Source organism: Anolis carolinensis, chromosome 5, assembly GCF_035594765.1.
Source record: "Anolis carolinensis isolate JA03-04 chromosome 5, rAnoCar3.1.pri, whole genome shotgun sequence".
Lineage (NCBI taxonomy): Eukaryota > Metazoa > Chordata > Lepidosauria > Squamata > Dactyloidae > Anolis > Anolis carolinensis.
The window spans coordinates 131,962,589-131,979,882 of record NC_085845.1 but is presented as its reverse complement, the minus strand read 5'-3'; the positions used below and the strand labels follow the sequence as shown (position 1 = coordinate 131,979,882).

General features: G+C 39.8%; 1 protein-coding gene and 1 long non-coding RNA gene across 5 annotated transcripts in view; one reads left to right on the top strand and one right to left on the bottom strand.

Moving 5' to 3' along the window:
• The window catches only part of il17rel (interleukin 17 receptor E like), a 68,679-nt gene that overhangs the window by 28,005 nt on the left and 23,380 nt on the right, over positions 1-17,294 (top strand). For all 4 annotated transcript variants that reach the window (XM_062982274.1, XM_062982273.1, XM_062982272.1 and 1 more), the window contains exons 4-10: positions 2,504-2,613; positions 5,148-5,262; positions 9,408-9,452; positions 10,892-11,031; positions 13,787-13,858; positions 15,554-15,608; positions 16,901-17,064. In XM_062982274.1, coding sequence (XP_062838344.1) covers positions 2,504-2,613; positions 5,148-5,262; positions 9,408-9,452; positions 10,892-11,031; positions 13,787-13,858; positions 15,554-15,608; positions 16,901-17,064 — 701 coding nt within the window. The remainder of the gene's footprint in view (positions 1-2,503; positions 2,614-5,147; positions 5,263-9,407; positions 9,453-10,891; positions 11,032-13,786; positions 13,859-15,553; positions 15,609-16,900; positions 17,065-17,294) is intronic.
• The window catches only part of LOC134299453 (uncharacterized), a 52,935-nt gene continuing 51,710 nt past the window's right edge, over positions 16,070-17,294 (bottom strand). The window contains exon 2 of the long non-coding RNA XR_010006671.1: positions 16,070-16,676. This is a non-coding gene — a long non-coding RNA (uncharacterized LOC134299453). The remainder of the gene's footprint in view (positions 16,677-17,294) is intronic.

Below are 17,294 nucleotides of genomic sequence, written 5' to 3'. Positions count from 1 at the left end.
ATGTGAATAATGACAAAGGACAACAGCTCATACAAAAGGCTCCGTGTTCAATTCCAAACTCACTAACCAGCCTTCTGACACCCTGGAGAGCCACTATTAGTCATTGCTAACCACAAGTAAGCAACATATACGTTTTGAAGGGCTTGGTTGCAAGTGTCTCTGAATTCCTTTTGCAAATGTGGAACAGTCTATCTATATTTATATCTACGTTCATTCCAAAATTATATTGATGAAACAATAGACAGGAAAACAATATAACTGCATTACAAAAATATATACGGAATACACCTGAAACAACTAAATTACAACTACAAAAGAGTCTGCACATTCATTTTTTTAAACCTGTGGTTATAATTGTCAGATTGGTATCTTTCTTCTAAATTACGTCTTAATTGTGCTGCTACAACACAATTATTTCTACTACCTTTTGAAACCCCCATGTTGCATCATAAAGATAATATCCAAGACCCAATCCTTCTTAAAAATTGACAGAGATTTATCCTGAATCAACAATGTCAGTTTGTTGATTTCTACCAAGTCATATAGTTTCACCAACCAAACTTCTTGTGCTGGTAATGTAGTGTCTTTCGTGGTGAACCCGATGTCCCACACCCCTCAACACCCAGTTCCAGTTGAGGGCAATCCCATGGGGGGAAGCATCGATGACGTGGCTTCTCCGCATGGATTTAATGGGAGTTGGTGGGCTCCGTGGGTGAAGTAGGGCAGAGTTGGTGTATGCCACCCAAATCCACCCTTTGTGATGAGGTCCATAATCATATCCTGAGAACCCTTCCATGCTTCTTCACTAACTAGCTCTCCATCATTCCCAACAAGTAGCATTTGCAATTTTAACTTTGCCCCGGTGGCAAAGTACGTTAAAGCACGGAGCTGCAGACCGAAAGGTCCCAGGTTCAAGCCCCGGGAGCGGCGTGAACGGCCGCTGTTAGCTCCAGCTCCTGCCAACCTAGCAGTTCGAAAACATGCCAATGTGAGTAGATCAATAGGTACTGCTCCGGCAGGAAAGTATCGGCGCTCCATGAAGGTGTCTACGGACAACGCCGGCTCATCGGCTTAGAAATGGATATGAGCACCACACCCCAGAGTCAGACACAACTGGACTTAATGTCAGGGGAAACCTTTACCTTTTATCCTCCAGCATCCTATGGATCTCAGTCTAGTACTTGTTTGCTTCATCACAAGTATAACATATATGGTGAAATGTTGCTAGATAACAGTTTAGCTTTAAGGTGGCTGTGGGAAGTACCATGTGAAATGTTTCTTTTCTCATCTCACAAGGGTTTTAGTTAGGCCCCATCTAAAGGTAAAGGTAAAGGTTTTCCCCTGACATTAAGTCCAGTTGTGTCCGACTCTGGGGGGTTGGTGCTCATCTCAATTTCTAAGCCGAAGAGCCGGCATTGTCCGTAGACACCTCCAAGGTCATGTGGTCAGCATGACTGCATGGAACTCCGTTACCTTCCCGCTGGAGCGGTACCTATTGATCTACTCACATTGGCATGTTTTCAAACTGCTAGGTTGGCAGGAGCTGGGGCTAACAGCGGCCGCTCATTCCGCTCCCGGGATTTGAACCTGGGACCTTTTGGTCCGTAAGTTCAGCAGCTCAGCACTTTAACATACTGTGCCGCCAGGGGCCTTAATCTACACAGGATTATTTGAGAATGTTCCTGCCAAATCAGTACATTTGGAGTATAAATTATTCGTTAGTATTGTGCTGAAAGTGTCTTTTATTTTTTGGATCATCTTTATTCAATGTGTTGTCGAAGGCTTTCATGGCCGGGATCACAGGGTTGTTGTATGTCTTTCGGGCTGTGTGGCCATGTTCCAGAAGTATTCTCTCCTGACGTTTCACCCACATCTATGGCAGGCATCCTCAGAGGTTGTGAGGTTTATCCAATACTTCTGGAACATGGCCACACAGCCCGAAAGACATACAACAACCCATCTTTATTCAGTCTGATAAATCATAAATATCTTTTGATGGAAAAGGTTCAGGTGAAGAGCAAATGACAGAGCATTCTCTTGGGCATGGGTTCCAATTATTGGACTTTTCATGCCATTGAGGTGTCTGAATCCTCTGCTTTTTATTGCACAATTCTCTGTCTGGAAACTCCAAGGTTTCCACATTTTAATTAAAATCCAAGGAAATATCAATGACAACCTTTTCTTTGGGAAATTTGGGATTTAAGAAGTACAACACACAATGCAGGTGTAGGAGGTCCAGAAACACACTCCACATTTATAAATAGACTTCACTTCTATTTTTGAAGATGAGCTACAGCGAATGCTAGTAATAAAGCACTGCCCCTGAGAAATTGTCAGTGAATGTCTTGTCTCTTTCAGAGATTTAACCCATAAAGAGGCTAAACATTTTGAGAGATGATTTTCCAACCACTCTTTCACTGTATTTTTTAAGATACAGCCAATGTATTTTATCTGTATACTTCATACTTGTTTCTTTTAAAATCACTGTCTAAATTATTTCCAGAAAATATTCGTGGCATGGAAATATGTGCTCTCTCAATGGAAACTCAGGCATCTAATTGTGTGACTGTGAAAATTTCCACAAATATAAATGCAAATTCTGCTGGGAGGAAGGTAAACATTACTTTTTGTTGTTATTATGAAAACATCGCAAAATTTAGAATATTAACCCATTACAGTTTTTGAGATTTTCAAGGAAGTTTATAACCAGAAGAAAGAGTAGGGAAATCTTTTCAAAGAACGACAACTTCCATAATTCTGAGACCTGAAATCCAGATTTTTTTGAAGCAATTGATGATTTGGTGCCTACTACGTGCAGGGTCTGTATACGAGAAATCCAGAATCATATAAGTGGAGGATGGAGGACAGAATTACATGTTTCAAAGAAGGTATTCCTTTCTTTTCCATGTAGGATATATTGCTGAACTTCACATGGATAAGCAAAACTGCTATTAATAGCAAACCCTATTGAAAGGAAGGACTTTTGCCCAAGAGTATCTTAGAGTAATGCCAGAGTAATACAGAAAAGACATATTTGGTCAGGCCTGGATAAATGAAATTGTAGATACTGGATATGGGGTTCATACTGTATTTCTTTGCATATTATTCAATAAGTTTTTTAAAAGTATCTGTGCCTTCTCATCCTCTGGATGATAACTATCTGACAGAAAGGTGCACAGGTTCAAGAATAGACTTGTAGAACATAATAAATTGATGAAAAAAATCAATAAACATGGATTTCTTTTTCAACTCTAGTCTGGGAAAGTTGAAATGAAGCTTGGGAGACCTGGCTCTGAAATTCATATATGATCTAGAATCCTCCTTGGCTTCAATTGGCAATTCAATTCTCAAATTTTGGTTGTTTGCCAAAGTACTAATTGCACCACCAAAGAACTAAATGCCCAAAGAGGGATTGAAACTATTAAAGAATGATCTACAGCACTGATAAAAGAAGAGTAAGCATTTGATTCTAACTGTGGCCACATTAATAGACTGATGAATGTCTGTCTTAAAAAGACATGGTAGTTTATGTTTGCTTAATGAAATTACTCTATTTGCTCTCTGTGTGGGCAGAAGTTATTTCATGCTATTGGTCCCAGGCACATTCAGATATGTTAACATGAAAACAAAACAAAATACCACAGTCCATGAGAAACTAATTATGGCACAGCATAGTTGCTTCACACTTCCATTGGCATTTTCAATCATTCACCCATTTTTTGACTTGTGGATTTGGCCGTGTGTATTTCACAATTATTTATTTTTATCCTGAGTGAAATCTATTTATGGAAAGGGCTTTGATGATGTGGCTACATCTCTTTTGGGACCTGCTCAGCCCTGTCCTGATTGTGGCTGGAGATCTGACCATTGTTTCAGTCCATAATGGAAATTTGTGGAAGGAGTGGTACATGAAGTTAATGCTTCTGTGCATTTTGTAAATGCCCTGGTATCATGGTGCTTCATTGGTTTGGTGCTTTAGGCTGAGAGATTGTGATTGGCTAAATGTTCAGATGGGGATCTGAACCTAACTAGCACCAGTCCTGATCCAACTCTATAAAACATTGTGTTGTGTTGGCCCTTCAAAATAATTATCATCTCAGATATGAAGTGTTTGAGGACGTGTATGGCAGTATAGTCAAGAGCTTCCCCTTTATTATACTCTGCTGTAGAAGTTGCAGTGAAATTAAGGCCCTGTCCAACCTTCCAGAGAGTATTGAATTGAAATTCCAATCTTTCATCACCATCTGATATGCTGGCTAGGGGTGATGGGAGGTATGGTCCAACAACTTCTTGAAGATCTGATTGATTTTCACTCTGATGTAGATGGATCCCAAGGATCTTTGGATTAGTGCAGGGTATTGTTCCATTATCTGGGCGGAGGCCACAAAGGGGAGCTAGACAGAGAAGGATAGCCCATTTTATCGGGGGGGGGGGAGGTTTGAAGGAGTTAAACCATTCCCTCCCTGTTTTCCTGTTATTCCCCTCACCCATGTCACTATTGGGGAACAATCTTCATTTATGAAATGGGAAGCGGGAAGGGGGAACAACTAGCGAAAACGGGGGAAATTGTGTTGTCGAAGGCTTCCATGGCTGGGATCACAGGGTTGTTGTATGTTTTCCGGGCTGTATGGCCATGTTCTGGAAGAATTCTCTCCTCACAACCTCTGAGGATGCCTGCCATAGATGTGGGCGAAACGTCAGGAGAGAATACTTCTAGAACATGGCCATACAGCCCGGAAAACATACAACAACCCCACGGGGGAAATTGTTTTCCTCCTTCAACTTCCCTCCATAAAATGGACTATTCTTCTCTGTCTAGCATCTCCTTGTGGCCTCTGCCCAGATAATGGAACAGTACCTAGTGCAGTTATCAACACTTTTTGTGACTACTCTAGAAGCAGGCATTATGATTTTATAGATGCATTTTGAATGGCATGGTGCTCGGGATGCATCAATGTGTATAAAAAGCTTTTTGGAAATTTTGGGAGAATTCCTACTTCTTTGAACATTTAGTGGTGGAAAATTTGAACAAAGTGGCCCAGTACAACAACAAAGCAGAACTACTTACTTAATCTTGTTCTCCTTTGCAGTATCTGGAAGTAATTTACAATCTATTCCATTGTGTTTACATGTATTTCCCACTACAGGTGAAAGTACAATTTAATTGCTTTGAAGTCAGTGCAGGGCAGCATCTCTATGTTACCATGAAAACACTTCCAAATTACTGTGCAGTTAAACGAACTCAAGAATATTATGTTGAAGGTAAGCTATGTACTGAGAAAAATGTTGATGTTAAGGAGTGGGTGTACTTTAGGAATACAAAAGGTAGAATGATGCTGAGGAGACTAGGACCCCATCTACACTGCAGTATAATCCAGTTTCAGAATGCAGATTAACTGCATTGCAGAAGCGGCCCTAGGTAATTTCGCCTTGTAGGCGAACCTAGTAGCAGCCCCCCCCCCCAAAATTGCGTCCCCTCAGGTCCCGCACATACCTTGTGAGAAGAGCTAGGCCTCAGTTGAGGCCTTCCGTGTTCGGCGAGAAGGGATCCGATGGTCCCCGCTGCCACCGCCGTAGGTGTGGGGCCTGGGGGGCCGCAATTTTGCATTTCACTGGGGGCACCGTCGAGGCGCCCCTGTGGTGGTGGAGGCGGCGGGGACCATCGGATCCCTCCTCGCCGAATGTGGAAGGCCTCAATTGAGGCCTAGCTCTTCTCGCGAGGCCTTCCGTGTTTGGCAAGGAGGGACCCGATGGTCCCCACCGCTGCTGCCACCGCCGCCGCAGGGGCGCCTCCACAGCACCCCTAGTGAAATGCGCCACAAGCGGGCGCTAACATTGGCTGCTACTTTGGACTGGCATTGCTGCATTGAAATGGATTATATGGCAGAGTAGATTCATATTATCCAGTTGCAGTTCAATCTGCATTATATGAGTCTCCACCAGGCCTGCACAACCTGTGGCCCTCCAGGTGTTTTGGACTTCAGCTTCCAGTATTCCTGACCATTGTACAAACCAAGAGCAGGTATACCTAAACACACTTTCTAGAAAGTAAGGTTAACTTTCAGTGAGCGTGGCTGTTCTGCTGATGGAACAAGTGTTTGTGTGTAAGTATGGTGTATGGTAACCCCCCTCATGCATTCTCAAAACATGCTCTTAAAAAGTGGTGAACATTCAGAATTAAGGTGATGGAGCTCCCCTAGTCTTCTGCAATTTTTGAAAATTAGAGGCAATTATGTCAATGGAATAAATGTTATTAGATCCAGTTCACTAAATCATTAATGTAGAATGTGAGTTTTAGGATATAATTTAAACTTCTAAATAAGGCATTGACAAACACACACACACACACACTCTTGAGAGGAGAAAGGTAGAAGAAGAAAGAAGAGAATTAGAATGAATAACTACTTTGGAACTACCGTGCTTTGGGTTGTGGGTGGAACAATCAGGATAGGATGGAACTATAGAAAATATTATCCCTTCCTTACTTTCATTCAGGGTCGGTTAATATTACATTAGGAGTGGATAATTCTATATGGTCATTCCTGCTTTCATAGCCTTGATTCATACAATGCATGCACTCACTTGAACAAAACACTACTCATTTCCTCCCATTCCCAGCATTATTAGTGTTATTTCAATGGAAAATATAGTTCAGCTACAGTCATTCCCTTGTATTTTGCCATATTATCTATTCCCCACTTACTGCAGTGCCATGTTGGCATGACTAACAACTCATTTCAAAGCTCCTCTGTCAACTCTGTCCCTCTGGCTGTTACTGATATTGATTGTTTTATCGGGCTAGGCCCCATGTAAGCCGCCCCGAGTCCCTTCGGGGAGATGGCGCGGGGTATAAAAATAAAGTTGTTATTATTATTATTATTATTATTATTATTATTATTATTATTATTATTATTATTATTATTATCTGGCTGACTATCCAGTTGCCCTGTTGAAAGAGTGTCCTCCTAACCTATGGTACAAATGCAAATACATTTTATTGATTAACTTATCAGCAGTATCAAAATATTTGACAAACACATTTAACACATACAATATACAACCCACATTACAACCAAAGTTAAAATAAATAAGCTGTTAACAAGGGGTCAAGATCCTGAACCAGATTACATTTCTGCATCACTCTTACAATTTACACCAATTGACTCCAAATATGCAGTTCTCATATGAGTTGCTTTAAATAGAAAAAGGGTCATTTTGTATGTTATTTTAATATTATGGTCGGCCAATAAAAATGTAGTTTTAAGGATAAGGATCCCAGTGTGTCTTTTGTATGATGTAGACTATCGCAAAATTATACCTTCAGCCTCCTGTAACTGTCAGAGGCATGAGTACAATAAAGTACTTCTAAAAGTATACCACATATACACATACTATAATATTCATTAATGCACTATTTGATTGTAAACAAATAAGGGTTGCATCCCATCTCTGCAAATCCAGAAGGGGTAAAGAAGTTGTTGCAATTGTGCTTCATGTTGGTACCTGGTTGGGGAGTATTATTCATATTCTGCCTAATATCTTTAGATTAGTTGGAAGTGTGGTGCTCTACCTTGTGGTAATAAATGATATTGCTCCATGTAAGGCAGAGTGATGTCATGATGAAGAATAAGAAATGTGGAGGCAAAATATCCAAAAAGGGAAATGCTAGAGAATGCTCAAATTTCCGCACAGTGGCACTTATTTCACATGCCAGTAAGGTAATGTTCAAGATCCTGCAAACAAGACTCCAGCGAGAGCGAGAGTTGCCAGATGTCCAAGCTGTGTTTAGAAAAGGCAGAGGAATGAGAGACCAAATTGCCAATATCCGCTGGATAATGGAGGAAGCCAGGGAGTTTCAGAAAACATCTATTTGTGCTTTATTGACTATTCTAAAGCCTTAGCCTGTGTGGGTCATAATAAACTGTGGCATGTTCTTGGTGGTATGGGGATACCAAGTCACCTTGTCTGGCTCCTGATAAATCTGTATAAAGACCAAGTAGCCACAGTAAGAACAGATCACGGAACAACAGACTGGTTCAAGATTGGGAAAGGAGTATGGCAGGGCTGCATACTTTCACCCTCCCTATTCAACTTCTACGCAGAACACATCATGCGACGTGCAGGGCTTGACAAATCCAAGGCTGGAGTTAAATTTGCTGGAAGAAACATTAACAACCTTAGGTATGCAGATGATACCACTCTGACTGCTGAAAGTGAGGATGAACTGAGGAGCCTTATCACCAAGGTGAAAGAAGAAAGTGCAAAAGCCTAGCTGCAGTTAAACATCAAGAAAACCAAGATTATGGCAACCAGACCGATTGATAACTGGAAAATAGAGGGAGAAAACATGGAGGCAGTGACACACTTTGTATTTCTAGGCGTGAAGATCAGTGCAGATGCAGACTGCAGCCAGGAAAGCAGAAGGCATTTACTTCTTGGGAGGAGATCAATGGCCAACCTTGACAAAATAGTGAAAAGCAGAGACATCACACTGGCAACGAAGGTCCGCATAGTGAAAGCAATGGTATTCCCCATAGTAACCTATGGTTGCGAGAGCTGGACCATAAGGAAGGCTGAGCGAAGGAAGATAGATGCTTTTAAACTCTGGTGCTGGAGGAAAATCCTGAGAGTGCCTTGGACAGCAAGAAGATCCAACCAGTCCATTCTCCAGGAAATAATGCCCGGCTGCTCACTGGAGGGAAGGATATTAGAGGCAAAGTTGAAGTATTTTGGCCACATCATGAGAAGACAGGAAAGCTTGGAAAATATCATGATGCTGGGGAAAATGGAAAGAAAAAGGAAGAGAGGCCAACCAAGGGCAAGATGGATGGATGGTATCCTTGTAGTGACTGGCTTGACCTTGAAGGAACTAGGGGCGGCCGACAGGAAGCTCTGGCTTGAACTGATCCATGAGATCACGAAGAATCGGAAACGACTGCGTGAATGAAGAAAAAGAAGAAGGAGGCAAAATGGGTGGGATATGACAAGGTAGAACCAGCCAGCCACTCTCATAGTTATCCAAACCATTTCCACTATGAAAAGCACTGTATCAGTGATAGCTATTTCTTGTATGTAAAAAAGAGACATCACAGAATTGTAAATAGAGTTAATAGTAAAGGGGCTATGAGTGATACATTATAATATAATAATACATGATACATTATAATAGAAAAATCTATAGTAGGAATATTTGAGGGTAGGCAAATCATATATCATTTGAATCTGCTTCCTCCTGTTGCATCCCATGCTTCTTCCAGAATTTCACCAACTAAATGCTACTCCCTTGATTTACTAAGATTACATTTTCATTGGCACATAATCAAGTCTCCAGAGGTTAAAAACTGACACACATTGCAAGATAATAAAACAAGCTGAAGAAAAAAAAAATCCTGTTTTGTATTTTCCAGATTGCCAAAACAGTGATGTGGCAAGAAATATTCCAGACTGTTTTGGTAAGTAGTCTAAATTCTAAGCAGTACATGTAGGATGTGTCTCCTGTTTCTGAATTCTATTAATCATGTATTTATCTGAAATTTAAAACTAGTTTGAAATATGATAAACTTTGATAAACTACTAGGTAAAGTTTCCCCCCTGACATTAAGTTTAGTCATGTCCAACTCTGGGGGTTGGTACTCATCTCCATTTGTATGTCAAAGAGCCGGCGTTGTCCATAGACTGCATGACTGCATGGAGCGCCGTTACCTTCTCGCTGAAGCGGTACCTATTGATCTACTCACATTTGCATGGTTTTGAACTGCTAGGTTGGCAGAAGAGCAGGAGCTCCCCCTCCTCCTGCTATCTGGATTTGAACCGCTGACCTTTCGGTTAGCAAGTTCAGCAGCTTTGCAGTTTAACCCACATTTTGCTTAGTGTGTGTTAAAATATACAGTATGCCTTCACGGGACTGGTAACCACAATTTTGCCTACCCACATCTGACAAAATATGTCCCCTCTAGAAATTTTCTACATCTTCCAGGCAAACCTGTAGAATAATTCTGCCAGATAATGTTATAAAGTTGTCCTGGAGGACCTAGTAAATTCATAGAGAAGAGAATTTTTTCACATTTTCCTCCAAGTGGTAAAAGTCAGCAAAAATATCTCTAGCAGCATTCACTGGGGCCAATTTGAAATGACCTTTGAAATTATCTGTTCGTGCATGCAAGAATGCAATAAAAGATTAACACTGTTACATTGATGAAACTTTAGTATATATAATTTGCATATTTAAGTTTTTAAAAAAATATTTAATCAAGAGTAACAAGCATTCTATTATTTTTAAAAATCTAATAAAAATGCTGGGTAAGATTCTGGATGCTCTGTGAAATTTCATGGTTTCATGGAGTAATGTTACAGTCAGGCTGCTGTGTGAAGACACAATTCTCAACATGCATATTAGGGGATAACTACTGAGAAGACAAACACAGAATTGTGTTGTAAGCCAGTGCTACTCAAAGTGGTCATCTGCAAACTGGTTCCAGTTCATACACCATTAATGCTATTCTGTGGTAAGTTTCCAGGAAACTATGCAAAGAAAATCATATATGACATAAACATGCTGTTGTTCCTAGTACACTGAGAGAAATGTGCCAGTCTGTCACACCTGATACCTTGCAAAGTCTTGCTGCAAATCCCTATGAATATTCAGAAGTTCCTTCACTGGAATAGATGGTGACAGCTGACTATATAATTCTGCACATGGTTATATAGAAGTAGATCTCTCTGCTTTCAATGGGATAAAATTGTAAAATCACTGATCTTGAAAACATGCACACTGAATATGGAACCGCAAGTCTTTGGTTATAGTGATTTGCATTAATTAAAAAATCCTTGTTTCCAAGCAGATATTTTTATTTATCCAATTTTGTTGTGGTTTTATTCCCATTCATTTCAGTTCCCCAAATGGTTTATGAGGTGGACAGAATGCAAAAGACCATTTCGGTAAACATTTTGGAAGTTACTCAAGGCACGGACTATTATGTTCGGTTATGCTATCTGCGGTTTGTGTGTGAAGATGCAGGATTGGTCACCGTGGTAAGTTCCTTGCAGAAAATGATTATCTTTCTTAAAAATGGTCATATTGGCAGAACCCCCCTGTTTAAGCAGCTTCACTGGCTGCCGATAATATTCCGAGCCCAATTCAAGGTGCAGGTTATTACCTACAAAGTTCTAAATGGTTCGGTACCTGCCTATCTTTGTGACTGCGTCATCCCCTATGAACCTACACCAGAGGTCCCCAAACTAAGGCCTGTGGGCTGGATGCGGCCCTCCAAGGTCATTTACCTGGCCCCTGTCCTAAACTTTAGACTTAGGGTTGACCTAAGTCTACTTCGTTTTTGGAGGTCCCGTTCCTTACCGATGGTCTTATGAGATCATCTAGATCAGGGATCCCCAAACTAAGGCCTGGGGGCCAGATGCGGCCCTCCAAGGTCATTTACCTGGCCCCCACCCTCCGTTTTAGACTTAGGCTCACCCAAAGTCTGAAATGACTTGAAGGCACACAATACCAACAATCCTACTTTACTTGACTATTTCATTGGCCAGAAGCAGGACCACAGTTCCCATTGAAATCCTGATAGGTTTATGTTGGTTAAAATTGTTTTTATTTTTAAATATTGTATTGTTCTTTCATTTATTAATATTGTGCTATGGTAATAATTGAATATATTGTGTATACATATAATATTGATACTAATATTATAATGTAATGTAATATAGTATAATACTAATAATTATACAATATAATAATATTAATTATACATTATATATTAAATGTAATATTACTAATAATATTACGGTAGTGGTATAGGACAATATAGTAATATATAATGCTAACATTGTGCTATGCCAATAATATAATATATTGTATGTACATACAACTTGTAAGCCGCTCTGAGTCCCCTTCCGGGGGAGAGAGAGTGTGGGGTATAAAGGTAGTAAATAAATAAATAAATAATATTTTTTGCACTACAAATAAGATATGTGCAGTGTGCGTAGGAATTTGTTCATTTTTTTTTTCAAATGATAATTCGGCCCCTCAACAGCTTAAGGGACCATGAACCGGCCTTCCACTTAAAAAGTTTTCTGGAACCCTGATCTAGATGGTCTTTGAAGGTCTTTTTTGCTTAGCTATGGCCTTATGAGACCATCTAGATGGCTTTTGGAGGTCACTTTCCTTGCCTATGGTCCTATGAGACCATCTAGATGGCCTTTGAGGGTCCTTTTCCTTGCCTATGGTTTTATGAGATTGTCTAGATGGCTTTTGGAGGCCCCTTTCCTTAGCTATGGTCTTATGAAACCACCTAGATGGTCTTTGGGGGTCCTTTTCCTTATCTATGGTCTTCTGATGGCCTGATGAGATCATCTAAATGGCCTTTGAGGGTCCTTTTCCTTACCGATGGTCTTATGAGACCATCTAGATGGTCTTTGGAGGTCTCTTTGCTTATCTATGGTCTTGAGATCGCCTAGATCAGGGGTCCTCAAACAAAGGCCCATGGGCTGGGTGCGGCCCTCCAAGGTCATTGACCTGGCTCCTATCCTAAACTTTAGACTTAGGGTTGACCTAAGTCTGAAATGACTTGAAGGCACACAACAACAACAATCCTAATTTGTTTTACTATTCCATCATAGTCTGGCCCCCCAACAGTCTGAGGGACCGTGAACCGGTCCTCCACTGAAAAAGTTTGAGGACCCCTGACCTACACGATCTCTAAGATCCTCTGGGGGGGGGGGCTCCTCTCGCTTCCATCTTCCTCAGTTATGACTGGTGTGGATGAGAGAGAGGGCCTTCTCGTCCGTGGCCCCCCGACTCTGGAACTCCCTCCCTAGGGAGATTAGGTTGGCTCCCTCTCTATCCTCCTTCAAGAAACAACTTAAGACTTGGATGTTTAGGTTGGCCTTTGGTGAGACAGTCACTGGATGACCAGCCTCAGTCGACATTATAATTCTATCCTGAATTTTATTAGGTCCCTTTTATTTTGGTATTTTAATCTGATGATGCTATTTTTATATTGCTGCAGGTCAGAGAGGGATTTTTTTTTGCATTGAAACAGTACTTTTCAACAGAAAATAACATCATGTGCTGAAATAATATATTCTGTGGAAACATTGCTATTTATTGCAGAGTAGTGCTATTATTTGCACAAAAAATCCACATGCAAATTCTGCACAGATCTGTGAAGATTTTCAAGTATTATCCTCATCAGGGTTCCTCTCCATCCAAGAGACATTTATTGACCATTTCCCAAAGATTTTCAAAGATTTTCCATCCCTAGTTTGATCTCAGTCAAGGACTACAAAGTTTCTGAACATGAACCCTTTTCTATGTTATTGCTATGACCCCCTTCCCTTCACCAGGAAAAACCAAAAGGGCATGTTCAAAAACATGGTCTCTCAATAATAACAGATTACATTGGACCTGAATTCCCAGTCTATGGTTGAGAACAATGTAAAATCCTGTGATAGTTGCATGGATTATCAACCTATGTAGCAAAGCGATGCCAAGATAACCGCTTCCCCTATAGTCGTACTAAGTCAACCAATCTGACATGTATACCCATAGGTATGTTTCTTCCAAGTCAGCCCAAGGACTTTGCTTTGCTTTGGCATAGGCACTGAATGAATCTAAACCAGGCATGGGCTTTTGAAACTCTAAGCTCATAATGCTACAAAAACACTGTGAAAGCAAAATTCAAGCAATTATTTGGAGCCAGTCTGAAGTGCTGTTCTGTTGAAGAGCCTGTAAAGACACACAAAACTTGATATACCACTGTCTGATTTACAATTTCAGATTACAGAAAAGGATTCGATGAAACCAGTTTCTTTCCCCTATGATGAGCTACTGCCTTGTCTCTGTGTCGAGGTAATTATTTCCATTGTGGTTCAATGCATGACTTTACTCAAAGTGCAATAGTGCACTCAAGAGGTGTGCTTCTTGATACAAAGAACAACATTTATGTAGAACTATCTAGTGCCAGACTTGGATCTCAGTACAAAAGTGAACCTGAAATAATGAGTGATAATTATAAGGAATATTTGGAATGTCCCCTCAAAAAGTGTGAGACTATAGTGAGTGAAATGCCCTTGTCTGGAGGAAACATTGGGCAAAATAAGAATTTCATTGACCAAAGATGAAAACTTTGAGTCAAAATATATCTGGCTTGTATTGTGTGACAAATCTGATAAGATCTTAGCCCATCTAATCTCCTTTACAAATGATTTGTCTTATAGAACTTTTACTAAATTGCTATTTATAATTGGACTGTATAGGTTTTATTTCCATACTCAATAATTTTTAGAATTTTATTATATTTGTTAACACTTTTATATCCTTCCAATATTCATGTCCCAACTGTTTCTGTTTGTTTTTCATTATTTTGGTGAACTTGGACTTACCCTTTTCTTCTGTTATATTCTCCAGAGAAGTATACTATCAGTGGGTTTTAGATAGGTAAAGTAGGAGCATTTCCTAGAAAGTAGCTTTTTTTTGCTAAATGATGTGTTGTTTTAGGCTGCTGTATAATTTGTGCTGGTTTTTTGTTGTTGTAATGCCTTTGCAAGCTGCCTGAGTAAAAAGAAGGGATAAATATAATAAGCAAGTACAAAGAAAAAAATTCTAACATCTCCTCAGATCAACTGCATATTCACAGTGGCTTAGATTCCATTATTATCACCAACTAAAGTAGACTCAATATATCAGTGGGATTTACTGATATTTTGATTCACCGTTCAGCAAATCTACTCTAATCAGGACTAACCAATAGGATTCAGACCAATTTTCTTGCATTTCGTCCTACCTTTCATCTAGGACCAGATTTGATGGACCACAGCTCCCTCCATGCTCAACCTAGATGACAGCTTGAAAGCATTCGCCTGAAAAAGGCTGATAGGAAGATTATCCTGTTTCATTTTTCTTTTTTTGAATAATTTTTATTGAGGTTTCCATGTTTCTTTGTTTTTTGACATGCCAATAGAAATACAATATTGGCACATTCAAGCAAGTTGAAACCTTGGATGGACCTCCAATAGAAGCAGAACCATCAAACTATCTCAAGAGTTCCCATTTGCCCAACTAGGTCCATGATTCAGAAGTTGCATTCAGAAGTGACTTCCTGTTGGTCAGTTTTGTAGCTCAGAAGGCTGGCTTGTGGCCTACTCCGAGAGTGACATTTGTCCTTTGTGCTATGACTGGCCATCCCTTCTATAGATATGAATGAACTACATATTCTATCATTCCTGACTGTGAAATGTGCTACGAAAGATTGTTTTGAGTTGAAGTCCAACAATACCTGGAGTCTCCACCCCTGCTGTGTCCCCCTCCTCTTCTCATTAGTTTTAGTATTTAGTGAAGATAGATTGTGTTGATGATTCTTGATATGTGTTGTCGAAACACAACCTCTGAGGATGCCTGCCATAGATGTGGGTGAAATGTCAGGAAAGAATACTTCTGGAACATGGCCATACAGCCTGGAAAACACACAACAACCCTATTCTTGATATACAATTAGATTTAGAACTAACTGGACCTTAGAGTTAACGTCTTGATGTTTGATTATAGGCATGGGCAGCAATTCCAGATGCACGGAGAATACGAGTGTGCCCATTTAAAAATGGTAAGTGAAAAATGCCTCCTGCTTTTTGGACTTCTTGCATAGTATAGCGGAAGGCTAATACAGCAAGTTAGCACAGCTGAATTTTTTTAAACCCATTTATTATAACCCTAGGTTCTATATCTGAATTTTGTACAGACTCATATGTCTACATTTTGACATGAGGCCAAAAGTTCAGATCTGATTCTTCTGTGAAAATAATTCTGAATTCCCTTATATGCCACTGATACTGAATTCTATTATTATAATATCATTCAAAGAACAGATGTTGGAGTAATTTCCAAGATAAGTTATCCCAAAGTTTAGGAATTTCAACTTTTGTATAAAGGGAAACACCACTGATTTGTTTATGAAAACTGCATGAATCCTCATAACATAAAGTTCTTTGGCAGCTTAAACAAACAAGCCTTAAAACAATTTAAATATGAAATAAACTATAAAGCCATACAATCAGAATAAAAAAATAGCCAAGAAATTGTTTTTATTGTTATTTGTCATTAAGTTGGCTTTGACATATGGAGACACTACAAGCTCATCAGTCATCAATTGCCCTGCTCAGGTCTTGCAAATTCAAGGTCATGGTTTCCTTGCTTGAGTCAAGGATATGCAAGTTCAGGTTTAGCTGTGTTGATTTTCTTTCTTGTTTTTGTGGGCCATCTTATTATGTTGCTTCTAAGGTAGTCCGATCACAGGGGTTTTTTGGGCCAGATTTGTTCATAGGAGATTGGCCTGTGCTTTCATCTCAGGCTGAGGGAGTTTGACTTGCCCAAGTTCACCTAGTAGACTTCCATGTCCAAGCAAGGATTGAAATCTTGTTCCAAAATCATAGTCCAATGGTCAAACCAATAAAATGTCTCTTTCATTCTTCTAGCACCAACCAATTCAGATCTTCATTGGTTTTGAATCTGTCCTACAGTAGATAACAAAATCTGCTATGTATTCTATGTATGGAATGAATGGCCCGTGAGGTCTGTTCCAACTCTACGATTCTATGATTCTATGAATGGAGTATTGTCTTGATCTTTGACAGAGGCAAAAAATGTCTACTTCAATTTCCTCTGTTTATGGCTTCTGTAAAAAAAAACCAAAAAACACCAGGTGAAATTTATATCAGACTCTTCTTAAAATGTATGTGTGTGTGAGAGAATGCGCAAGTGTATTATGATGCCTGGCAGTTGTAGCTAGGGTCTTGGTTTTAAAAAAATACAACTTGTGAAGTCTTATTAAAGCCCCTGAGAGTATATGATCTGTAATTGTGTTGTTATATCTTCCTTCTCTTCATATGTTTCTTTTAGATACTAAAGCCCTCTGGGACAATCTAAATTATAATCCTGTTACACAATCACTGGTATGGGAAGCTGCCTGTCCCATTGATGTTACTGTCAGCCTTTGTCAGTTGATGGAGACAGACAACGAGTGTGTTGATCTAGAGAACACTTTCAAGACTAATCTAGAGAAAGTAAGTACTCAAGATAATAGACATATACTGGATTTAGCATTTGTTTTGGCCTTGCTGACCAGATTTGGTCATCACTGTTAGTTGTCACCATTGGAATAGTCTTGAGCTTGATTGACATTTTCACCCATTCCTTTCACATAATTTATTCCCATCCTCACACTATTCCATTTTTCTTTGTCATGAAGACCTATTCATTTCAGTTCCTCTTTGTCAGCTGATCCTTTTAGCTC